At 45.1% G+C, this 20,400-nt stretch overlaps 1 protein-coding gene across 1 annotated transcript in view; it reads left to right on the plus strand.

Annotated features, from left to right (window-relative positions):
- Positions 1-20,400, plus strand: part of NLRC5 (NLR family CARD domain containing 5) — a 48,214-nt gene that overhangs the window by 24,950 nt on the left and 2,864 nt on the right. The window contains exons 20-47 of the mRNA XM_084294733.1: positions 457-546; positions 673-720; positions 1,022-1,096; positions 2,139-2,222; positions 3,196-3,279; positions 4,624-4,713; positions 4,823-4,885; positions 5,861-5,944; positions 6,412-6,495; positions 7,063-7,152; positions 7,893-7,958; positions 8,583-8,666; positions 8,752-8,835; positions 9,455-9,541; positions 10,166-10,246; positions 10,830-10,913; positions 11,309-11,392; positions 12,065-12,148; positions 12,768-12,851; positions 12,944-13,027; positions 13,720-13,803; positions 14,535-14,618; positions 16,252-16,335; positions 16,493-16,576; positions 17,508-17,591; positions 17,769-17,852; positions 18,985-19,068; positions 20,105-20,188. Of these exons, the coding sequence (XP_084150859.1) occupies positions 457-546; positions 673-720; positions 1,022-1,096; positions 2,139-2,222; positions 3,196-3,279; positions 4,624-4,713; positions 4,823-4,885; positions 5,861-5,944; positions 6,412-6,495; positions 7,063-7,152; positions 7,893-7,958; positions 8,583-8,666; positions 8,752-8,835; positions 9,455-9,541; positions 10,166-10,246; positions 10,830-10,913; positions 11,309-11,392; positions 12,065-12,148; positions 12,768-12,851; positions 12,944-13,027; positions 13,720-13,803; positions 14,535-14,618; positions 16,252-16,335; positions 16,493-16,576; positions 17,508-17,591; positions 17,769-17,852; positions 18,985-19,068; positions 20,105-20,188 (2,286 nt within the window). The remainder of the gene's footprint in view (positions 1-456; positions 547-672; positions 721-1,021; positions 1,097-2,138; positions 2,223-3,195; positions 3,280-4,623; positions 4,714-4,822; positions 4,886-5,860; positions 5,945-6,411; positions 6,496-7,062; positions 7,153-7,892; positions 7,959-8,582; positions 8,667-8,751; positions 8,836-9,454; positions 9,542-10,165; positions 10,247-10,829; positions 10,914-11,308; positions 11,393-12,064; positions 12,149-12,767; positions 12,852-12,943; positions 13,028-13,719; positions 13,804-14,534; positions 14,619-16,251; positions 16,336-16,492; positions 16,577-17,507; positions 17,592-17,768; positions 17,853-18,984; positions 19,069-20,104; positions 20,189-20,400) is intronic.

Below are 20,400 nucleotides of genomic sequence, written 5' to 3' on the forward strand. Positions count from 1 at the left end.
TTATTGCCTTGCATCAATATCTTAAAACACAAGGAATTTAATTTAAACATAAGAAAAAAATTGTGTATGGAGCATGATCTAGCACTGGGTCAGGTTGCCCAGAGAGACTGTGGATTCTTCATCTTTGGAGATATCCAAAACCCAGCTAGACAATGTCCTGAGAAATCTGCTCTATTTGACTCTGCTCTGAACAGTAGGGTTGGAGTAGGTCATCTCCAGAGGTCCCTTGCAGTCTCAATTATTCTGTGATTCTCTGAACTCTAAAAGCGAGGGATGAATTTAACGAACACTGGAGTGAGTCTTGCCTGCAGAACTTGGAAGTTCAAAGCACAAGCAGGAAGGTGACAGAGAAGCAGGCTCTGAGAGTGTTGGACAAGGAACTCTATTATCAGTTGACACACCATAAATCATAGTAGTTCTGCTTGCCACAGCTGATTTCATCTCTTCCTCTTGTAGGCTTGATAACAACCGGATCTCCCTGAACTCTGTATTTTGCTTAGCTCAGTCCTTATCTACACTGGAACGCATTAAAATAATGAACCTCAGGTATGACCAAGAGTACTTTTCCTGTGTTTTTGTGCTATTTAAGACCTCAAGCCCTGGTTTTCAGGGAGTGATACAGGAGCACTTGTCTTCAAACTCCATCCTTATTATGCTCTTTTCTGGTTACAGCTTAGGACACATGCAGGTGGTTCATCTAACCTTCTGGGAAAGAATCAGGTAAAATCATACCCATTGATCCATCTAAGCCCGATGTGTGAGTCCCTGAGATGTGCCAAGTAAAGGTTCATTTGTCTCCAAACTCCAGCGGGGGTGGTGGGAGCAGGATGGTCTTTTAGGGCTGATTGACAGCAGCTTGAGTCCGTAGAGCAGCCAGTAGTATCCTACTGCTTGTCAGAGCTGCAGTCATCTTGCTCCTGGGCCAGAGCATGAGGCCATTGCCACCACCTCACCCCCTTCTGCAGCTACATGGGAGCAATGGCATCAGCACAAATGATTGAGGAAACTGTTCTTTCCCCAGGGACAGAAGTACCAGCAGATTGAGAAGAAATTTCCTGGTGCATCCCAAGCACATAGAAAATGGACAATGCTTTCGGTATGGTGGTTCTGGCTTTCTCATGTCACCCGGGAACATAGGGTCTGTATCTGTAGAGTAGTGTGTGGACCAGACCTGTGCCTCCAGCTGTGTCTTCTCAGAGGGTTCTCCTGTGCCCTGCCTGCCTTCAGGGGCAGACTCCACTCTCATGGGAAACAGCCTTTTCTTTCCACTGCTTGTATGTCACTGATTCACCAGATGCAGAAATGGGGCTGGGAGGGGAAGATAGCATCTTTTCCACATGGAGTCACCTCTGTGGATAAGGTCTGTCTTTAACATCTCCTTCTTCCACCCCCCTTCTCTGCTGAAATTGGTTAGGAAGGCCAGTCTCCAAAATAACACACAGTTAAAAGGGATGAGGTAATTTGGCAAAACCAAACAAATTGGGCTAGCTGGTGTCAACCCAAACCAACGGGTGTTCATGCTGTGGAGCCACTAGAGGGTCACAGTCATATCCCAGAGGCAGCTGGGTGAATAACATACCCTCTTTGGATAGACTTGGGATGCTACAAGTGCATACGTGAAAACAAATAGTGTCTTTTGCTTGGCCATGCTGTGCAGGGGAAACTTCTACCCCTAAATAATGGTATACAGACCAGGCTGGCTACTGCGTTCATCCCATGGAGGCCTGCCAGCTTGTCACTCAGGGAGGTTTCTTCAGTTTCTTTCTTGGAGAAGGAGATAGGAGACACCTCGTTGATGAGCCTTGTTCTGGGAGAACTAAGACAATGCTGAGCAGGTGAAGATGATGTCCAGTATCCAGAGTCAATTGATGTGTTTGTATCAGAGTAACACCCAAAGTGATAGAGTATTTTGGTGCCTTGGTTCTCTTAAATCAGCTCAGAGCTGGTAAAATCCTCTGTTTGACACAGGTTTCGACTTCTCAGTCCTAGCTTGTGGGTAGCAAAATATATGTAGGGAAAATAAGAGAGTTGCTAAGGGCCTTGTCCTGAGGCTTGAGGCTCTGGGATATGAGGGGAGTGTCACCATACCACCATGGTCATGTGAAATGTTTAGCTCCTGAGTGCTTTGTTTGCTTCAGTCTCAGGGACTGCACGATGGGTCCTGAGGACGTGACCAGGCTGTGCCAGATACTGGTTCATTGTACCCAGCTGACAGAAATCGAGTAAGTTTCATGCACTCAGAAACCTTGTCTGTCTGTCTGTCTGTCTCTCCAGCCCACAGATACAGATTCAGTGATCAGTTTAACAGCTAATGTAAATCAGCTGTCCTTGGTGGAGCTGTACCCACATCTCTACAGCTGAAGAGCAGGCAGAGGAGGTCAGGGCCTGCATAACAGGGTGTGAAGAATGGGCCAGTGAGGTCTTTTTCTTCAGGTGGAGTCCATTGCAGGACAGGAGATCATCATCTCCTGGCAGGGCTGCATCCTTGGGCAGCTAGCTGGAAAACAGCTTTTAGAGCAGGCCTTGTGCAGTGTAATGGATCTCTGAGTAGGCCTTCCACAACCTCCTAGAAAACCCTCAAGGCTTCACCCAAAAATGTAGGTAAACCCACACCTTCCACTGTCCTTTCTGTTTCAGTTTGGCCTTTCCTAAGCCTGTCTGTATGTAAACGCCCCAGAATACTTATGGAACCTCACAGTCTTCCTCAGTTATATGGCTAGACATACATTAGTCTCTGCTTCTTGAGGCCCAGACTTGTGGTACAGCCAGAGCAAGAGCACATGGCCCAGTAAGCCACAACCATCTCCTGAAGAGCTGGTCACTCCAGGCACCAAGAAAATTGGATGAATAACATTGAGAATGAAAACTGAGGAATAACAAATAAAAATAACCAGTACATAACAGTAATACCAGTACTGCATGCAGAAAATACATCAATAGCACCATTTTATGAACTTACAATAATAGAAAAGTAAAGCTTTTAAAACTTGTTTTAGAAGGTAGAGATCTTACACTTACAAGGATTAGCCTATAAGGACTCATATCACTCAACTTCCACAGCATTCCAGGACAAGTGTTTTTTGGTATTTGCCCTTAATGCCCACTTGTGCATATTCACATCCATGTAGGTCTTACAGAAATCCTTACAAGTTGTCTGAGTTTCCCCTGTAAGCTGTTTTCTTCCTTGTTTTACAGTCTGTCTGGAAATTCACTGAGTGACCAGAGCATTGAGAGATTGCTGATCTTCCTGCCATACCTCTGTCATTTAACGCTACTGAGGTAACGTTTGGGGTCCTTGCTTTGACAGCTGCCATGAAACAATCATTTGAAAAGTGCTGATAGCACAGCAGATTTTAGGAGCCTTAATCAGAAACTGTAGATTAACAAGCTAGGTAAAGAAAATGCAGGCTCACCCAGGAACTCTTTCACACTGATACCTGTCTTATTTTGAGAAACAAAGCAGCACTGAACCTTTTTTATTCCGTGATAAATATTAAAAAAAGGATAGAAGGACAAATACCTGCCTTAGGCCCTGCATCCCTGATAACCCTCACTTCAGCTGTCTCATGGAATGTGACTTCCAGCATCCATAATAGATTTAGGACTTGTCAGTTGACACACACTGACAGCTGTGGTGGTTTTACCTTGCTGGGCAGCTGAGCTCTGCCACAACTGCTCTCTCACTCCCCCTCCTTAGAAGAAGAGAGTGTGCTGGAAAGAAAAAAAAAACAAACACAAGTCACACAAGTTGAGATAAGAATAATTTCTTTCCCCTTTCCCATCTTTTATTGCTGAGTGTGACACCATATTATATGGAATATCCCTTTGGTTGGTTTAGGTCAGCTGCCCTGGTGATGTTCCCACCCCACCTCTTGCACATCCCCAGCCTGTGGGCTCCTGGGGGAAGTTGGAGGGAGTCCTGATGCTGTGCCAGTATTGCTCAGTGATAGACACAGCACTGGTGTGGTACCAGTGCTATTCTAGCTACACGTGCAGAGCACTGCACTGTGTGGGGAAAGTTAACTCCATCCCATCCAAACCCAGTACAACAGCACACCACAGAGAGCACCTGTGTGTGTGGTCAGCACCTTTCAGCTCTGCCCCTGTAGGGATCTGGCATCCAGCCACACTTGGGACCAGAAGTGTTTCCTGGCAGCATATTGGCCATTTAAGCTTGGAATTTAGGTTGGAGAGGTGCTGTCAGGGGCTAGGGCAGTCTTACCATGTGGATAAAAAGCCCAGAAGGATCTTCGCCATCTCCTGCTAGTGGTTGTAGCATGGAGGAGCTGCAGCGGCTGAATTTGCTCACTCAGGAGGTTCTTTCCAGTCTGGAGTCTCCCTAGTCCAATTGGCCACCCTTCACCACCTGAAGAGGAGGTGTTTAGTGAATGTCCTTGGTCTGTACTCCCTTTTTAGTTAAAGGAACCTAAAAGAGACCCTACTTTTGTCAAAAGAATGCTGGGTTCCCATGCTCAAAACCTTAGATCCTTGCTCAGCGGTACTGAATTAAATGGACTGGATCCAGGCTTTTGCATCACACTGTTGGGAAAATTGGACCATGCGTATAGAAAACATTCTTCCTGGACCTGATTTCATTCTTTTTTTCTTTCCTTTCCTTTTCAGTATTAAGAACAGCACATTTTCACCACGTTGCGCTATCTTATTCACCAACTCTATCGGTCTCTGTGAGCGGATCAGAAAGGTAGAAGTTCGGTAAGACACTCAGATTACTTGGAGCCTAGCAGTTCAGCTTTAAAGAAATTACAAAGCTTGCCTTCTTTGAAGACCATTGCTGAAGGATTGTCTTTTCTCTTTGCTTCAGGTCAAATCAAAATGCTTTTTTGCATTTAGGAACGAGCACACACAGCCAGAAGACATCCTGCAGGTACTGGCATAAAACAATTATAATTTGCTTGTTTTGATTAGGCTTGAAACATTAGTGCAACATTTGAGATGTACCAGGATAGCAGAGGACCATACCTTTCTTGAGTGGTAACTGGGCCATTCCTGGTCATATCATAGAATCGTGGAATGTATGGGCTGGAAGGGACCTTAAAGATCATCTGATTCCAAACCTCTGCTGTGGGCAGGGACACCTTCCACTAGACCAGGTTGCTCTAAGTCTTCCAGGAATGGGGCATCCATGGCTTCTCTGGGCAACCTGTTCCAGTGCCTCACCACCCTCATAGGAAAAAACTTCTTCCTTACATTTAATCTAAATCTCGTTTAGTTTAAAGCCATTACCCCTTGTTCTATCACATCCTGATAAAGAATTCCTCTCCATCCTCAGTAGACCCAAATTCTGCTGTGCAAGCAACTGATTTGAGCCCTAACCACCACCATTTTCCCAAATGTCAGTCTCAAATTCTGGGTAATAGACACTCCAGAAAATCATTTGTGTGATGTATATGTGTTATCACAGAATCACAGAATTGTCTAGTTTGGAAGAAACCTCAAGATCATCGAATCCAACCTCTGACCTAACACTAACCAGTCCTCCACTAAACCATGTCGCTAAGATATGGTTTGGTGTTATGGTTATGTGTTTGCTTCCTCTCTGGGAGCAATGTTTGCAGGGTGCCCCTGTAAAGAAGACTGTAACAGTAGAAGACTGACAGCTAAGCAGTGCATAGATGGGAAAAATGTGAAGAGATCTGCTTCCCACCTGCAGTGTAGGGTTTGTCATTACCAACCTCATGGAGGTGTTTCAAACATTGGCAAGCTAAGGGCATTCAGTTCACCTCAGTAAACGTTTCACAGACACTGCTGTAAAAAAGCAACTGCTGATGGGCAGCTGTCAGTGTTCAGGCTGAACCTGATGGCTGAACGTGCTTTAACTCTCTTCCTGTCTCTTGTGCAGCCTGACAGACTGTGCTATCAGTCAAGGGCAGATAGAGGAGCTCTGCGGAGTCCTGGAGCAGCATGGGCGGCTGGCAGAAGTAGAGTAAGTGGGGCTTGGGTTGTCACCATGACCTTGAGTAGAAGTCACTGAGGGAGAGCTGGGTCAGCGTGGCTCAGCATTGCCCTGGGTTTCCCAGCTTCTCTGCCTGTTCATGTGTGCTTCTTTAGGCTGTTTAGAAATTGATTTAGAAATTGATTAGTAATCACGCAGCTCCTTTATATATATTAAAGAGGACTTGAGATGGAATTGGACAGTATCCTTGGGATTGTGACTGTGGTCATTTTGAGTTATTGGCTACTTTGTTTGAGCTCTTCTCTCAGACTGTGCTTGGAGCTCTTCGTTTGAGCTTGCTCTGGAGCCCATGCATGAAGTATTTTTTTTTTTTAGGGCAGTAGTTTGTATCAGACAGACCTTTAGAGGCTGAGCTGAGTCCTTTGAAGCTTCTCAGAGGAACATTGCTGCTTAAAAGGCTGAGTTTTGTTTTTCCACCTTGTTCTTTTGCCTTTCAGTCTCTCCAGGAATCAGCTAGGGGATGAAGGCCTGAGGTTCCTCTTGGACCACTTGCATCGAGTGCATGTTACCTGTTCCCTCAAGTAAGAAAACGCACTGTGAATCTGTGGGCTCAGGGAAGCTCTTGAGCTGTTCCCTGAGCACAGTGCCCCAGTGGAGCAGAAGGTGCCCTAATGGAAAAGTGCTCATGTAATCCCTCCTGAAGCTGGTTATCATGCTTCTTGCCCAGTCCTGCCATAGGAGGTAAGGTCTGAGTGAGTCATGAGCACAACTCAAGACCTTTCTAGGCCAGGGCAACTCACGGGTTGATCTAAAAGCTGCTGAAGTAAGTAAAAGTCTTTCTATTAGCATCAGGGCCCCTGAGGCCCTGAGAGTGACAGCATGACAGAAGTTGATGTAGTCCCCTGAGTCTTCAGGACATTGTCCTCTCTGAGTGCAACATGCAAGTTGGCTGTCACCCAAGTTATCAGTGCTTTGTCTTGGAGGGGTTTCATGCATTTAGCACCAGCTAGAGGGGACCAGCACCCCACAAACTGCTCTGCTTTTAATGCCAACTTGAATTTTGAACTTCAATTTTGCCTCTCTGGCTAAGGAACTTGGGGACAACCCTGATTCTTACCACCTGAAAAACCTTTCTTTTCTTTTTGCAGTCTCAGCCATAATAGAATTTCTCAGGATGGAGTTCTGCATCTCATAAATGCCTTTGCCACATCTGGAAATGTCACTGAAGTTCTGGTCAGGTATGTGTCTCCTTACTCTTCCCTGCATTTTTCCTCTTAATTGTCCTGGACTTTGTGGTCTTTAGGTAATAATTACAAGGACCATGTTCTGAGCTAACTTTATGTATATGTGCATGCAAAGCTTTTGCTTATGTCTGTTTCTCCAGCAAATAAGACCCATTGGCTCTGTGCTTGTGCTGGCAAGAACTGCTTTTTCTCACAGATTAAAGTCAAAAAGACCCAGCTTTGTGACATTAATGCTGCACTTCATGCACTTCATGCTGCACTTCAGCACTTATCATTGTTTATGTTTATGTGGAGCAGCTGGTCCCTTGTGAACCAAATTTAACCATGGTCACTTTCATTCATTCATTTCATTTCATTCATGCTGTTAAATGTAGGTGCCAAATCTCTTGGCTGAGTCATTTTCAAGAAGCTCATTTTTCTGTTTCAGCTCTCCCCAGAGCTTGGCAGAGGAGCAGAGAGTGCAGGGACAGCAGGAGGCAGACAAAAGCAGAGCAGATTAGGATTGCTTCTGCAACCGCTAGTGCTGGTTTATGCCAGTTTAGCATTAGTGAAACCTTGTCGAAATATTCCCCTGGGTTGATTTATCATACTGAGAGGTGAGCTGGCCTAGGTCACTGTGTCACTGCTGTGCTGTGTTGCTTTGTGCAGTTGAATGTACTGCTAAATTCTGACCACAGGGAAAATAATCGTTTTCTCTCCAAATCATCTACTCGCATGTCTTCTTCTCTGTGCAGTTTGTGCTCCAAAGCAACTTTACTCATGAAACTGACAAGCAGAGATGACCCAAGAAAGATTTTGAGGTAAACAATACAGACTTTTTCTTTGGTGATTTATTTGACAAAAACGCTGTCTTGTTTGTTTAGGGAGAGTCCCGCATCCCCTTCTCTTATTGCTTCCCAATGACTGTTCCTCATCTCCATAGCCTGCTGAAGGTGTCACACAGCCTCGTCTGCCTTCACAGCTCTTATTCAGTTGTCACCTTGGTTGTTAGATTGGGGTGAGACCCAGCTATCCCACCCCACTGCATGCTTTGCTTTCTCCAGTGAAGGAAGCAAGGAGTGTGCATCAGAAAGGACCTATGGTGCCCTCTGGGAAGGTCTCTTGTCTGGATGACCACAATCTTAGGGTGTTCTGTGGTGTGTATGTGCTTGGTGTCACTACAGTCAGTGGGTTCAGTCACAGGACAGGGTGCTACAAAAAGCTGCACCATTAGGATGCATGTTATGGAGGTCCCTGTGTCAGAACATGCAACAGATATTTTTGAAGTGTTGCCAGAATTGTTTTGGAAGTCCTGTGAGGCATTTGAGGTTTTGGTATGATCCTTCTTTGTATGTGAGTAATGGTTGTGCTACCTGAGATTTCTGGGTCAGAAAGTCCGAATTGTTCATAAGGAACTAAGACCATTCTCTTTTGCATCCTTTCAGCCTCACAGAGTGCAACTTTCAGCCAGAGCACTTGGAAAACCTATGGCTAGTCCTGGAAAAGTGCACCAGTCTGACAGAATACATGTGAGTTAATGGCTGATGAAAAACCTGCTTGGACCCACTGGGCTTGTTTGCAAGCTGTTCATTATAATGATCTTTTTTTTTCTAGATCCTCAAATAACAACCTGACAGTGCATGCTGCAGAGAGGCTTTTACATTCATTGAGGAAAACTTCAGGTCCTCTAAAAATCAGGTACAGTGTCCCTGTGCTGTTTTAGATATTAATATGGAGCTGGTCTGATAATCTAAGATGTGCTTTCATCAAAAGTAACAGTGAACTGTACTTCTTCAAGAGGCAGGTAGTGTTTGCCTGAGAAATTCCCATGAATGACTCGAAGTTGTTGGTATTTCAGCTTTATCTCCTTGATTCATTACTAAGCATCATGTAAAGCTGTGGCCATAAACTGTGCAGTCTTTGTAGACTTTTACCTGCCTTACAAAGAAGGGCTCTAATTCTGTGTGAACACTTTCATACCGTGGTCTTAACCAAACCTCACTAGAGCATCCTACAGTTCAGCTGGATAAAAATGTTCTTTACTTCTCCCAAAATGTTTTTTTTTTTAGAGCCACAAGGGCCAGGCTCCTTCTCATTGCTGTCAGTGGTAGGCATACAGAAGAGAAGTTTGCATCCTCTTCCACAGGGGCTGCTTCTCCTTTGTTCTCCGTTTGCATCCTATTTCCTATGTAGACATTACTTTGATGAGCAAAGAGTCCCTGCTGTGTATATTAGACTGCTGAGCACTCAGCTGACGGAGGCAGAGAAGGATCTGTGCATGTGAATAAAGCAGAGCTGTCTGTTTTGTGCTTTACAGCATAAAAGAGCCATGGGTATGTAAAAAAAGTGTCACAAACCTTCTTGAGCTGGCTGTCCAGGCCTGTGGAAACATTACTGCGATCACGTAAGTAGCACCTCAAGTTCTGGTATCTTTTAGATATTTTAAGTTAGCCTGGGACTTGTAAAGAAACAGTATTGAAGCCAGCACTTCAGCTTACTCTTGTTCTCTATGCTCTGACTCTAGTGCATTTGTAAGCCATTAACCACCTTAAGTTGACTTAGACCCAAATGCCTGGAAGGTTGAAGTTCTTACAAAGTTTGTGGTCACACAGCTTAGAGGTTCAGTGGAAAGGAGACCCTGTTCTTGGTCTCCCTTGGGAGAGAGGATGCCCAGGTATGTAGTCTGTATTGGGCACAGAGAATTCATGCAGCAGAGGTGTGCTCTCCCCATAGCAGAAAAAGCTGCTGACCGAGCTTGTGCTGTACTTGAACATCAAAGGATTCAGTCACAGAACAGGGCCATAGGAAGCAGCTCTGTGACCTATGCTGCCCGTGGACTGGCTCATCTACAATTAGAGGCTGTTTTTTTTTAGTTTAAACATTGCAAACCTGTTCAGAAATGTATGGTTGGCATTCACATAGCAGCATAGTCTTGTCCCATCCCGTGCTCTGTTTTTCTTCTTTAAAACATCATTTACTCCCTCAAGCGTGCACAGGTTTCTGATGTTCTCTAATCTCTATCTTCCAGGGTATGTAAAGATAAAAGCCTCTTCCAATTAGGCGTAAGGTTCCCGTGCTGCCTGGAGAAGGTGGAATCAGTCGTTAGCAGGTGAGAAAGCATCTATTTGTCATTTTCCACTTGTTCTGCTGTTCACCATGGGATGAAAAACATCTTCGGAGTGTCTGAGGCTCTCATCTCCATACGTTCAGTTTCAGAACACCTCTGTGGTTTCAGAACACCTCTGTGGTGTTCTGAAAGGCAGAGGAACCTTATTCGTGCACATGTGATTTGCAGGACACCCATACTGGAACTACCTAAGGCTATAAAAATCTTCCTATCTTCCCTGCAGGACCAGGGGTGCTTGCTCAGAAGACTTGAGCACTTCAGAGACCATTACAACATGCTGGCTTCTGCATGAACTCATAGAGAAAGAACAGCATCAGTGTCTTCTTCCCTTTGTGTAGCTGAAGAAGGCAGCACTGATCTTGTGCTGTTGGGGAGGGCTGTGTTTCACTGTGCTAGACTGTGGTGTAGACAAGACACAGGAGAGTCTGGAGATGGCATTTCCCAAGCCCCGATCTGTTCCTAAGCTTGGCCATAAAGGGCACCAGCTACTGCAGTGGGAAGGCTGTGTATAGCAATGGGAATTGCTGATCATCACTGTTAACTTGTGTGTGTTTGTAACCTGCAGATTGAATCTGCATGAGCCAGAAATCAAGCGTGCCTGCTTCTATCAAAGGGTTCTTGAAAAATGCATCCAGCTTCAGGAACTAAGGTGAGTTGCCAGGCATCACAGATGATTTTTGGGGGAAGAGAGTAGCTTTTCTTTTTCTGCTTGTGAGGGCACACAGTGGGTCGGGGAGAGGCCAGTGCAAGGTAACAGTCCCTACCCTCTGGATCCCCTACCTTGAGTGTTTGAATGGAAAACAGAAAAGACCCATAAACCTAATGGTTTCCTGGGGTATCCCATGAAGGCATCTAAATCTCCCCTGTAACCAACTAATCTGTGCTCTCCCATCATGACTGGGAGCTACACTGGGACCTTGTCAAGTGTCAATATCTTGACAATTCTTGAGTGTCCCAGCACTGGGGTGCTTTAGCTGTAGGCTTGGTACAAACCTTTTGTCACCAGTGGATCATCAGCTCAGATCTGTTGTTCTGTTCTTGCAGATGGTCTCATGTTGAGCTCCACGATGATGACACAAAAATTCTAGTCACAGTTTTGCTACCTCTTCCAAAGCTGAAGAAGTTTGAGTATGTCCCCATCTGTGGTCGCTTCTTTATGCTTTATGGTTTGCTCAGCCCTGTGCCTCTGACCCTGATGCTCTCTGAATCGCTTTGTCTGGAATATGGCCATGAGCTTTGTGATCTCTGCTGCGCTATGTCTAGCTTGTGAACTCAACAGCTCTGTATAGCCTGTGTTGTAGGTGGTTGTAGAGCCATCACTTGCATGTTTCGAGGTTTTCCTCTTTTCCTTTTGGCAAATGAAAGTGACTTGAGATGGAGACCTTGGCTTTTGTTTACGTTGTACATAATTTTATACTGCCCTACTATGTAAAAGATTTTTCTGGTATGAGTATCACTCAGTCCTTTTCACAGCCCTCTTCAACTGTCAGCTGCAAGTTCATAAATGAGAGGCAAGCTTATAAAGGGTACCTCTGTCCAGTAGAATGCTGGGGGGATTGGTTAGCCCAGAGGCGGTCTGCACATGTATATCCTGAGTCTTAGAGATCTCTCTGAACTACCCACTCCTATAGTCCCGTACACTGGAGATGTGAAATTCTCTCCAAACTCATTGGTCCCTGATACTGGTCCCTCTGCTGGCCAGTTTGGAATGGGACGGCAGGCCTGTCAGTGAAGAGGTAAACTGCCCTTTTTCACTGTCCTGAGTGAAAAAGACCTTATCTAATCTTTGCTATTTCGCAGGCTGACCTCTTGCAGTATTATGCCAACTGGGATTGATTACTTGATCACAGGCTTGCAGAAGTGCCAGGCCATTGAAGAGCTCAGGTGAGTGTACCAGGCTGTCCAGTGTCTGCCAGGTCTTTCTCAAAGCTTTAGTTAAACTCTCCTGTTTGTACTATGTACAGACGTAGTTTTCCTTATGGCTAGAGGACTTCAGATAGGGAAAAAGCAACAACACCTTTTTATTTGCAATGAAGGATGGATAGGAGAAACAGAGATCAGTGGTCTGGGGCAAGGAATGTTGAGTGAAGAAATCAAGTGTTTTGGTAGCTGGTATTTGCTGGGAGGCAGTGATTCCAGTGTGGCAGTTCCAGAGCTAACAGTTTGCTCCTGAAGGATGATCTGGTGGCCTGCATGCAGAAGTGGCTTTTCCAGGCACCTACATGTGAGGCATCATTCTGTTACAAAGCGCCCCTGGACCACAAGGGCTTTGCCATATTGTGCGCACGGTGGCACCCTGCTCCAGAGGTTTAGGATTCTTGGTGTTTTATGAGCATCCAAAAGCATCCAGTAGAATTGCTTTAGGGAACAAAATTGAAAACTACTCACAAGGATTAGAATACACTCCCATTTCTCTTCGCCCTTGTACTGCTCTCTTCTGTTCTAAATGCTTTCATAGCTGCCCGTGGGTAATTAGTTGTTCCTGTGTAATTTTGTCGTTTAGCCTGGGCCACATGAAACTCAGTGATGCTGCTATTCCTATGCTTGTGCTGGGCCTCTGTAAAATGCCATCTCTGAAAAGGCTAATGTAAGTATGTGACTGCAGCTCACCTCTAGCCCATCTTCTGATATTGAATAACATGAGCTTAATGTCCTTTCTCCTGGGGATGTCCTTTCCAGCTTGAACCATAACAGTATCGGTAATGATGGTTGCTCCAGACTCGCAGAAGCCTTGAGGAACATGCACGGCATGGAAGAAATCAAGTAAGTTCTGTCTTACAATCTCACATCAGCAGAGTGGTGACCCCTAGTGACAACATTTGGAGAGATCCAGATGTGCTCATACACGACATAGTGAAAGCAGAGAGGTTACAAAACGCTCATGTATGAGGTAGCTGCGGTTTGAGATAAATCAGAGCCTGATGTTGGGAAGGTGAGAGTTTGGTCTAATGTCATTCTGCTGCAGTTACATAGAAAATGTATTAAATTGAGCATCTGGGTTTAAATATTTTCTGAAAACCCTGTTTAGAAGAGGGCCGGAGTCCACCTTTTCTCCTGAGAGAACCTCAAACCAAGCAGTTCCCTGTTCTGAAAATATCTGAATCTAGAGCCAATCCCAGGCTTGCTCTGCTTTTTTGACCCCCTTCTTTCTACCAGGTCCTGTTCCTCCTCTACCGTAGTGGTTTGGAAGATTACAACCAGCTGTGTTTTGGGATTCTGGCTGAAGTAATTTTCCACCCATTAACAAGATTTAGCGATTTTGATTGCTGTTTGTAATTTTTAATGCCTCATTAACAGCTTCAAGTCTTTCATGAGAGAGTTAAGACAAGCAGCTCTTTTATTCTCCTGTCAAAGTCAGAGCTATAATCCAGCAGATGGGAGACATTAAATAAGATGTCATACTGTGATGCTTGGGATTTTCCTTTGCAACACAGCCTTTTTTCTCCTCTTTAAAGTCTAGCCCACAACAAGATTGGAGATCCAGGCCTGATAAATATAGCCACTGTCCTGCTGGAAATGCAAAACCTGAAGAGAATCGAGTGAGTCACTTTGTTTGCAGTGATTTTGGGATATTGCTGCAGTTGGTGGGAAAGCCTGTGTGGGAAGCCTTCAGTACTTGTTGGCCTTTGCTTGAACAGAGAGTTGTGTCCTTGTGTCCTGGAAAGTAAATACACAAGCTCATGGGGAATCTTACAAGTCTCAGATCTATGCAGCGTTCTCCCTTGGGCTGTGTAAGGTTCCCAGAGTGGTGTCCACCAGTGTTGCTACACTGCTTTTCTTTTCCTGGTGGAAGTAGAGGTGAAATTGAAGATTCATCAGGGCTGTCTTCAGACTGATATGGCTTCTACTGTGTTCAGACAAGGCTCTCAGAGACGTGGATTCAAACAGTCTTTCCTAAGAGGGAACAGATATGAGAGCAACCAGGTTGTATTTTAGGCTCAGCTCTGGAGTATGCCTTGAACTTTTTTGAAAGTAAAAACCTTATAATGACTTGAACAACAACCAGGAATTCCAAATTCCCTCTGGAAGAGAAAAAACTGCTCCTTCCTCCCAGTGTCTGCCGAGGCAGGAGAGACTCGGTAGGTGAGATAAACACATGACAAATCCCCAGGCCATTTTCCAGAGATTTATGGGGATATACCACTGCAGCCCCAGGTAGCCCATCACTGCAGTGATCCAGGTCTTCCCTTACACCAGATCACAATGAAGTATCTTAAGCGGGTACATTCTGGTTCTTGTTCAGTCACTGAATCTTTCATGCTTATTTTAGCCTTTCAGGGAATAGTTCTAGTCCTGCTGGAGGGGAAAAGCTGATGGAAGCTCTTGCCTGTTGCAAGCACATCGAGGAGTTACTGTAAGTATGTAATTTCCAATGTACCATCAGGAGGTAGGGCGAACAGCAAGGCATAGAAACCAAATCTATTCTGTCTCCAGTAAAGCTAAAGTCAATTTTAGTATTGATTCTTGTGAAAGCAGGGTAAAAACTCACAGTTGAATAGGACAGGAATGTGTGGTGCTGGCTGTTTGGGGATTTCATGTTCACTGCAATATCTTGGAGATTCCCAAGAACTGTACAAACTGTATCAGTGGAGAAGAGCTGGATCTGCAGTTTGACAGCAAGTATCATAGGCATATGGACTGTGCAGTGCGTTTTTTGCCTAAGAAATCAGCTTTAATCTCTATGGCTACAAAAATGGATGGAAGATGACAGATAAAGGCTTTTATCAGCCATATTTATTGTCAGTCATTCCATTTCAGACCACTTTATAGAACAAATATACCCTGACATATTAAACAAATAAGAAAATTTAAACAGAACAAATCAGAAGAAACTATTCTGTTCCAATTAAAATGCTGAAGCTATTAAAATAACTTTCAGATTACAACATTCTGGACTAAGGACACATTACAAAGTGCAATTTCGGTATAATTCCAGCTCAGGACAGCTGTGGTGGTTTTACTCGGGTGGGCAGCCAAGTTCCACCTGGCCGCTGTCTCAATCCCCTTCTTGAAGGGGGAGAAAATACAACACAAAGGGCTCAAGGGTTGAGATAAGGACAAGGAGATCACTCAACAAGTATCGTGACAGGCAAAAGAGACTCAGCATGGGGAGATTAGAGAAATTTATTACCTATTACTAACAAGCTAGAGAAGCGAGAAACGAAGGAAAGAAACCAAAAATGCCTTCCCCCCTTCTGCCCTCTTCTACCTCCTCCCTCTGAGTGGCACAAGGGAACAGGGGAATGGGGGTTGCAGTCAGTCTGTAGCACTTTGTCTCTGCTGTTCCTTCTCGGTCACTCTCTGCCCCTGCTCCCCGTGGGGTCCCTCCTTATCTAAAATGCGGCAGCTTCTAGATTTTTCTCACAGAAGCCACCCCTATGGCTTCCTGCTACCAAAACCTTGCCACATAAACCCACTACAACAGCCCAGTTAGTAAAGGAGATCAGCGTAGTCCTGAGAAGTGTAAGTCAATGGATGCAGGAGGAAATGACGTTTCCAAAATGTGGAATTGCATCTTGCTCTGATGGCTTGCAGACAGACAGGATGGCACCTTCTGCTGCCAGGGACTGATCGAATCTCTCCACATGTTGGTGGGCAGCAGTCTCTCCTATGCTTGCCTAGATAGTGAGATGAGGAAGGTTGGCTGCAGACAAGTCTTACAGCATAGATGAGGAACAGAAAATAGGAGTTGTTTAACTTTCTGGCTGTCGTACCATTAAGGTGATATCCAGAAGCATCACCACAGTGTGAGTACAGCATATTTTACTTCACTATTTAACTTCTGCTGTAGGATTACAAAACTTCATTGTTATTTCTGCCCACCCTCGGTGTCCTTTGGATTGCGGACATTAGCTCCTTTCAGTGCAGTCCCATGCACATGTGGGTGAGGAATGGGGGTCACGGATATGGGTTGGTGACAGATGGGTGAGGAATGAGGCCCCGTATCTCACTGCCAGTAAGTAACATTTTGTTTCTGCCCCTTCCAGACTATCAAGGAATGTTTTTGGAGATGGGGTAGCAGTGAAACTTGCCCTCTGTCTGCCTCACATGAGCAGCCTGAAGATCCTGCAGTAAGTATCAGCCTCTACTCAAGGAAAGCAGGATGTCCTGGGAACATGTGAGATGATTAAAAAGATGTTGCACCTTTCTTCTTGGCAAGTTACATACGAGCTTTTGTTACAGTTTTATTCTAAAATAATCCTCAAATGCTTGTGTTTCTTTTGCTAGCTTACAGAAAAATAACATTGGGCCAACAGGAGGGACAGAGCTGGCCAGAGCCCTGGTGGCATGCGGGCTGTTGGAAGAGATAAGGTAAGTCATGGCAGGACTACTCGGGGTGGTGCCAAATGTATGGACTGGTATCAAACTGCAGGTGGGAGGTGTTTCAGCTCTCTGGCCTGGGGCTGTTATCTAGGCTCTTTCCCTGCGCAGAATGGTCCCGTGGAAGGCCACTCCTCCACCCCTCCTAGACCTGTTTCTTCGGGTGAGAGGAAACGTTGTTTGAAGTTCTGCTGGGCCTTTTGTAGCTATGTGCCTTTAAACTATTTTCTGCAGTAACCTGAGGACTGATAGAGCTTCTAAATATGAAACTGAAAGAACGGAGGCGATATGAATTAACTACTCCACCTGCATCCTTGATGCCACAGTTCTTTGTTATCTGTATATGGTTAAATAACAAAATTAATTAAGATGTGGGTAATTTGAGTGTGAGATATGGTAGAGCAGGGTAGGTATTGCCATGGCTCATGCTGGTAAACAGGAATGGAGCAGCACACCCTGGTGAAGGCTGGAAAGCAGTTACTGCTGCTCCTGAGCTTTTGAGACCCATGTCTTCTTCCCATTCTCCCTTTGACGTACAAGCTTACCGTCATTTCCTCGAGAGGCACGCCAGTCACTAACTGTAGTATAACCTCTTGTTTCCAGTTTCACGTGCATCTCATGATGTGCTGCAGATGTGTCTATCTCAGCCACAGGTATAACCTGCATTACTCCCTGCAATAAATTAACTGGTGAATGGATTTAGGTTTGTAAGGTAGAGCAAGGCTGTCATTCCCATTTTACCAAGCAGGGAACTGACCCTGAGTTGACATGTCTGGCCTGTCGTTGCTGTCTAGAGTCCTCACTTAGTCTGGGTACTAGTAACTGATTTACTAATACACCTAGTTGCATGTTGGTGGTGGGTCTTCTCTGACAGCAGCTGCTTTCTCTGCTGCCACTTAAAGCTTCTCCATTATTCTTACAGTTTATCAGAAAATGACCTCGGGGAAGGGAGTATCCATGCCCTGTCTGAGGGACTGCCACGCTTGGAACACCTCCGGAAGATTGAGTGAGTACCAGGACACTGAATGCTCCTGGGGCAGATTGTGGTTGGCTTTCTTTGTAGCATCACAGCAGATGGTGCTGGTGTTGTATTCCCACCAGTTCTGAAACCAGCACTTTGTGCTCTCTTTTTTTTTTTTTTTTTTGTTTTGTTTTTATTTTGTTTCTTTCTCCCCTGCTTCAGCTTGAAACTCTGTGGAATCACTGACGATTCTTCAAAATCACTTTCTTGCGCCTTCCAACAATGCCCTGCCATGGAGGAAATAATGTGAGTATGGAAGTGGATGGGGAGGTCCTGCAACATGCTGGTGACGCTTGTATTGATGTCTGCTCTTACTGTTACCTGCAGAACACTTCTGATCCTGCTACACATTTATTGATGCTTACCACTACGGTACTTTTTAGTGATAAATTTGCTAGTGATTTATCAACTGACTAAATTCAATGCAAAAAATCACAGGTATAGCTTGCACTTTATTGGAAGTGAAGTGCGAAGAGCTGAACAGAATATGGAGGAAAACACTTATCTTCAAACTTTTCCCATTATCCTTTGTCTTCTAGCATCTGCTCCGAGGGGCAGGACAAATTCCTTGTCTTGTTCTTCATGGCCAAGTCTTGTCTCCATTTTTAAAAAAGATGGCCACAGCTGGCTCTCAGAGCAGAGCAGGAGCTTTTCTATGTAATTGTAGAGACTGAGAGCTCAAAGCAAAATAAATTCAGCCTGCAGATGAGCAGGTGGTACCACCAACTCCTAGAAGTCACTCCTCTACCAGGCTCTCCAGACATCTTTGCTGTGGCCAGCTGGGTGACACTTGACTCTCATGCTATTCTGATGTGCCGCAGTTCTGCAAGTATTTGTGAAAGGTTTGAATAAAGTGGTGCATGGGTCATAAGCCCACCAGACTTTCCCCTTCCTCCCCCAGAAGGTATTTGTGTGGAGATCACAGGATTTTATTACCAGTCCCAAGAGAGGTGAATTCTGGTGCTAACACCACATAATCTAGTGGAATAATAGGAGGAGTAAAGCAGTATGCATGACAGTATGCTGACACCCGTGAAATCCCAGAACAGTCCATGAAGTTATTTGGTAGAGGGCCCCTATTCTTGGACTGGATTCTGTCTTGCCTTTCTTTTTTTGGGTCCTACACGCCATACAGAAATTCTGGAGTTCCAGAGTGTTGTATCACACACGGAAATATGTGGTGAAACTGAGGAAACCCCTCAAAATTAATCTTTGTAGAGTAGGGGAACTTTTACGTACCATGATAAGACAGTAATAACCTCTTGTAAATGGTCAAGTCTGTGAGAGGCTTGTAGCATAGCACTAATGTTGTTCCCCTTGTGTTCACCGTTGGTTGGGTTTGGCTGACTCACCTGCTGGGGTTTCTTGTCTATCTTAGATTGTCTTGGAATTCCCTTGGGGATGGAGGAGCCCAGGAGCTGGCCAGTGCCCTCCCAGGGATGGAAAAGCTGAAGATGTTAGAGTGAGTACAGCCCCAAGAGCAACACCAGGAAGACCGGTATTTGTGTCATTGAGCCTTCAACTACAGTACTCCTGTGGGATGTATGCTAGGAACAACAGACAGACAGACATGCTTCTGCAATTCAAATACAGAATTCAGATGCTGACTTAGCCTGCTGTATACACTGGGACAGTCTTGCTTGGGTGATACACAGAGAAAGTGCTGTTGAAGCACCTCTTGCTTAATTTAGGGTATTTTCTGGCTGTGGAGATATCTGAGAAGAATCTAGTCTGCCCAGGCCTCCTGTTCGAGTCCTGAAAGACAAAATGGTATCTCTGGGGCATGAGTCATATCATTCAATAGCCTCAGGTGAGCTTCTTGGAGGCTTTTATTTCTCTTCAGTGCTTTGGGTGGTCTAGATAGTTACCATGCTCAGAGAGCCTGCAGCTCTTGCGCTGGAACTGTGGTGCAACCAGCAGCTGGGTTTGATGGTACCTGTTCACATGCTGGCCAAGTGGCATCACAGCCCTATTCCATGGGAGAGATTTGTCTCCTGCTCAAGAACTGTTCTTGGAGCTTTCTTCCCCCTGGTCATCCTCAACACATGGTCTGTGTCTTCCATCTCTCAGCTATATAGAAATAATAGCTTGTGGATCACTGGATCAGGACCGAGTCTTGTTTGTCCTGGGCAGGGAAACTACCCGGTAGAGGTGTCCTGGCTGTTTTACAGGTACAAGCAGTAAGGTTGTTTTTGAGGTAGGAAAAATTATTTCTAGCATTTTTTGGCACCAAGCTCATGGTGGGATCTGTTAGAGCACCCCATAGGCAAGGGAGCTCTTACAAGGCCTGTTGCTAGTAGGAGGTCATGGGGAGCAGTACATGCTTCTTGTATAAATAGGGCCATGGGCATCAAGGTGAAGATGATGTTGGTTGTGAAGCATTGCTGCCCTTGTACAAAAGTGTGGCTTCTGGGACAGGAGAAGGAGTCAGTGATTGTTCTGCTGTTTTCTGCTCTTAATGTCATTTTGCTTTTTAAAACATTTTGCTTTTAAAATAGTCTGGAGAAAAATCGCATTGGTGCCCGTGGAGCCGTGAAGCTGTCAGAGGAACTTGTCAAGTGCCCGGAAATTCAGTTCATAAGGTGAGCAGGTATCACAGGGGGTTGTGGCTGCACGTTGGGTCAAAAGGACTGCAAGGCTTTATATGAGGCAATAATAATGACCCACTTGTGTAATTCCCCTGTAAGTTTTCTTTCTCCAGTTATGTCTGGTTTCACTTCCAAAATATTTCCCTGCCCTGTCCCAACCTCTGTCCTGGGATCCATATCTTGCAGATACTCGCTCTTTGTCATTG

Source organism: Netta rufina, assembly GCF_964035555.1.
Source record: "Netta rufina genome assembly, chromosome: 13".
NCBI classification, from domain to species: domain Eukaryota; kingdom Metazoa; phylum Chordata; class Aves; order Anseriformes; family Anatidae; genus Netta; species Netta rufina.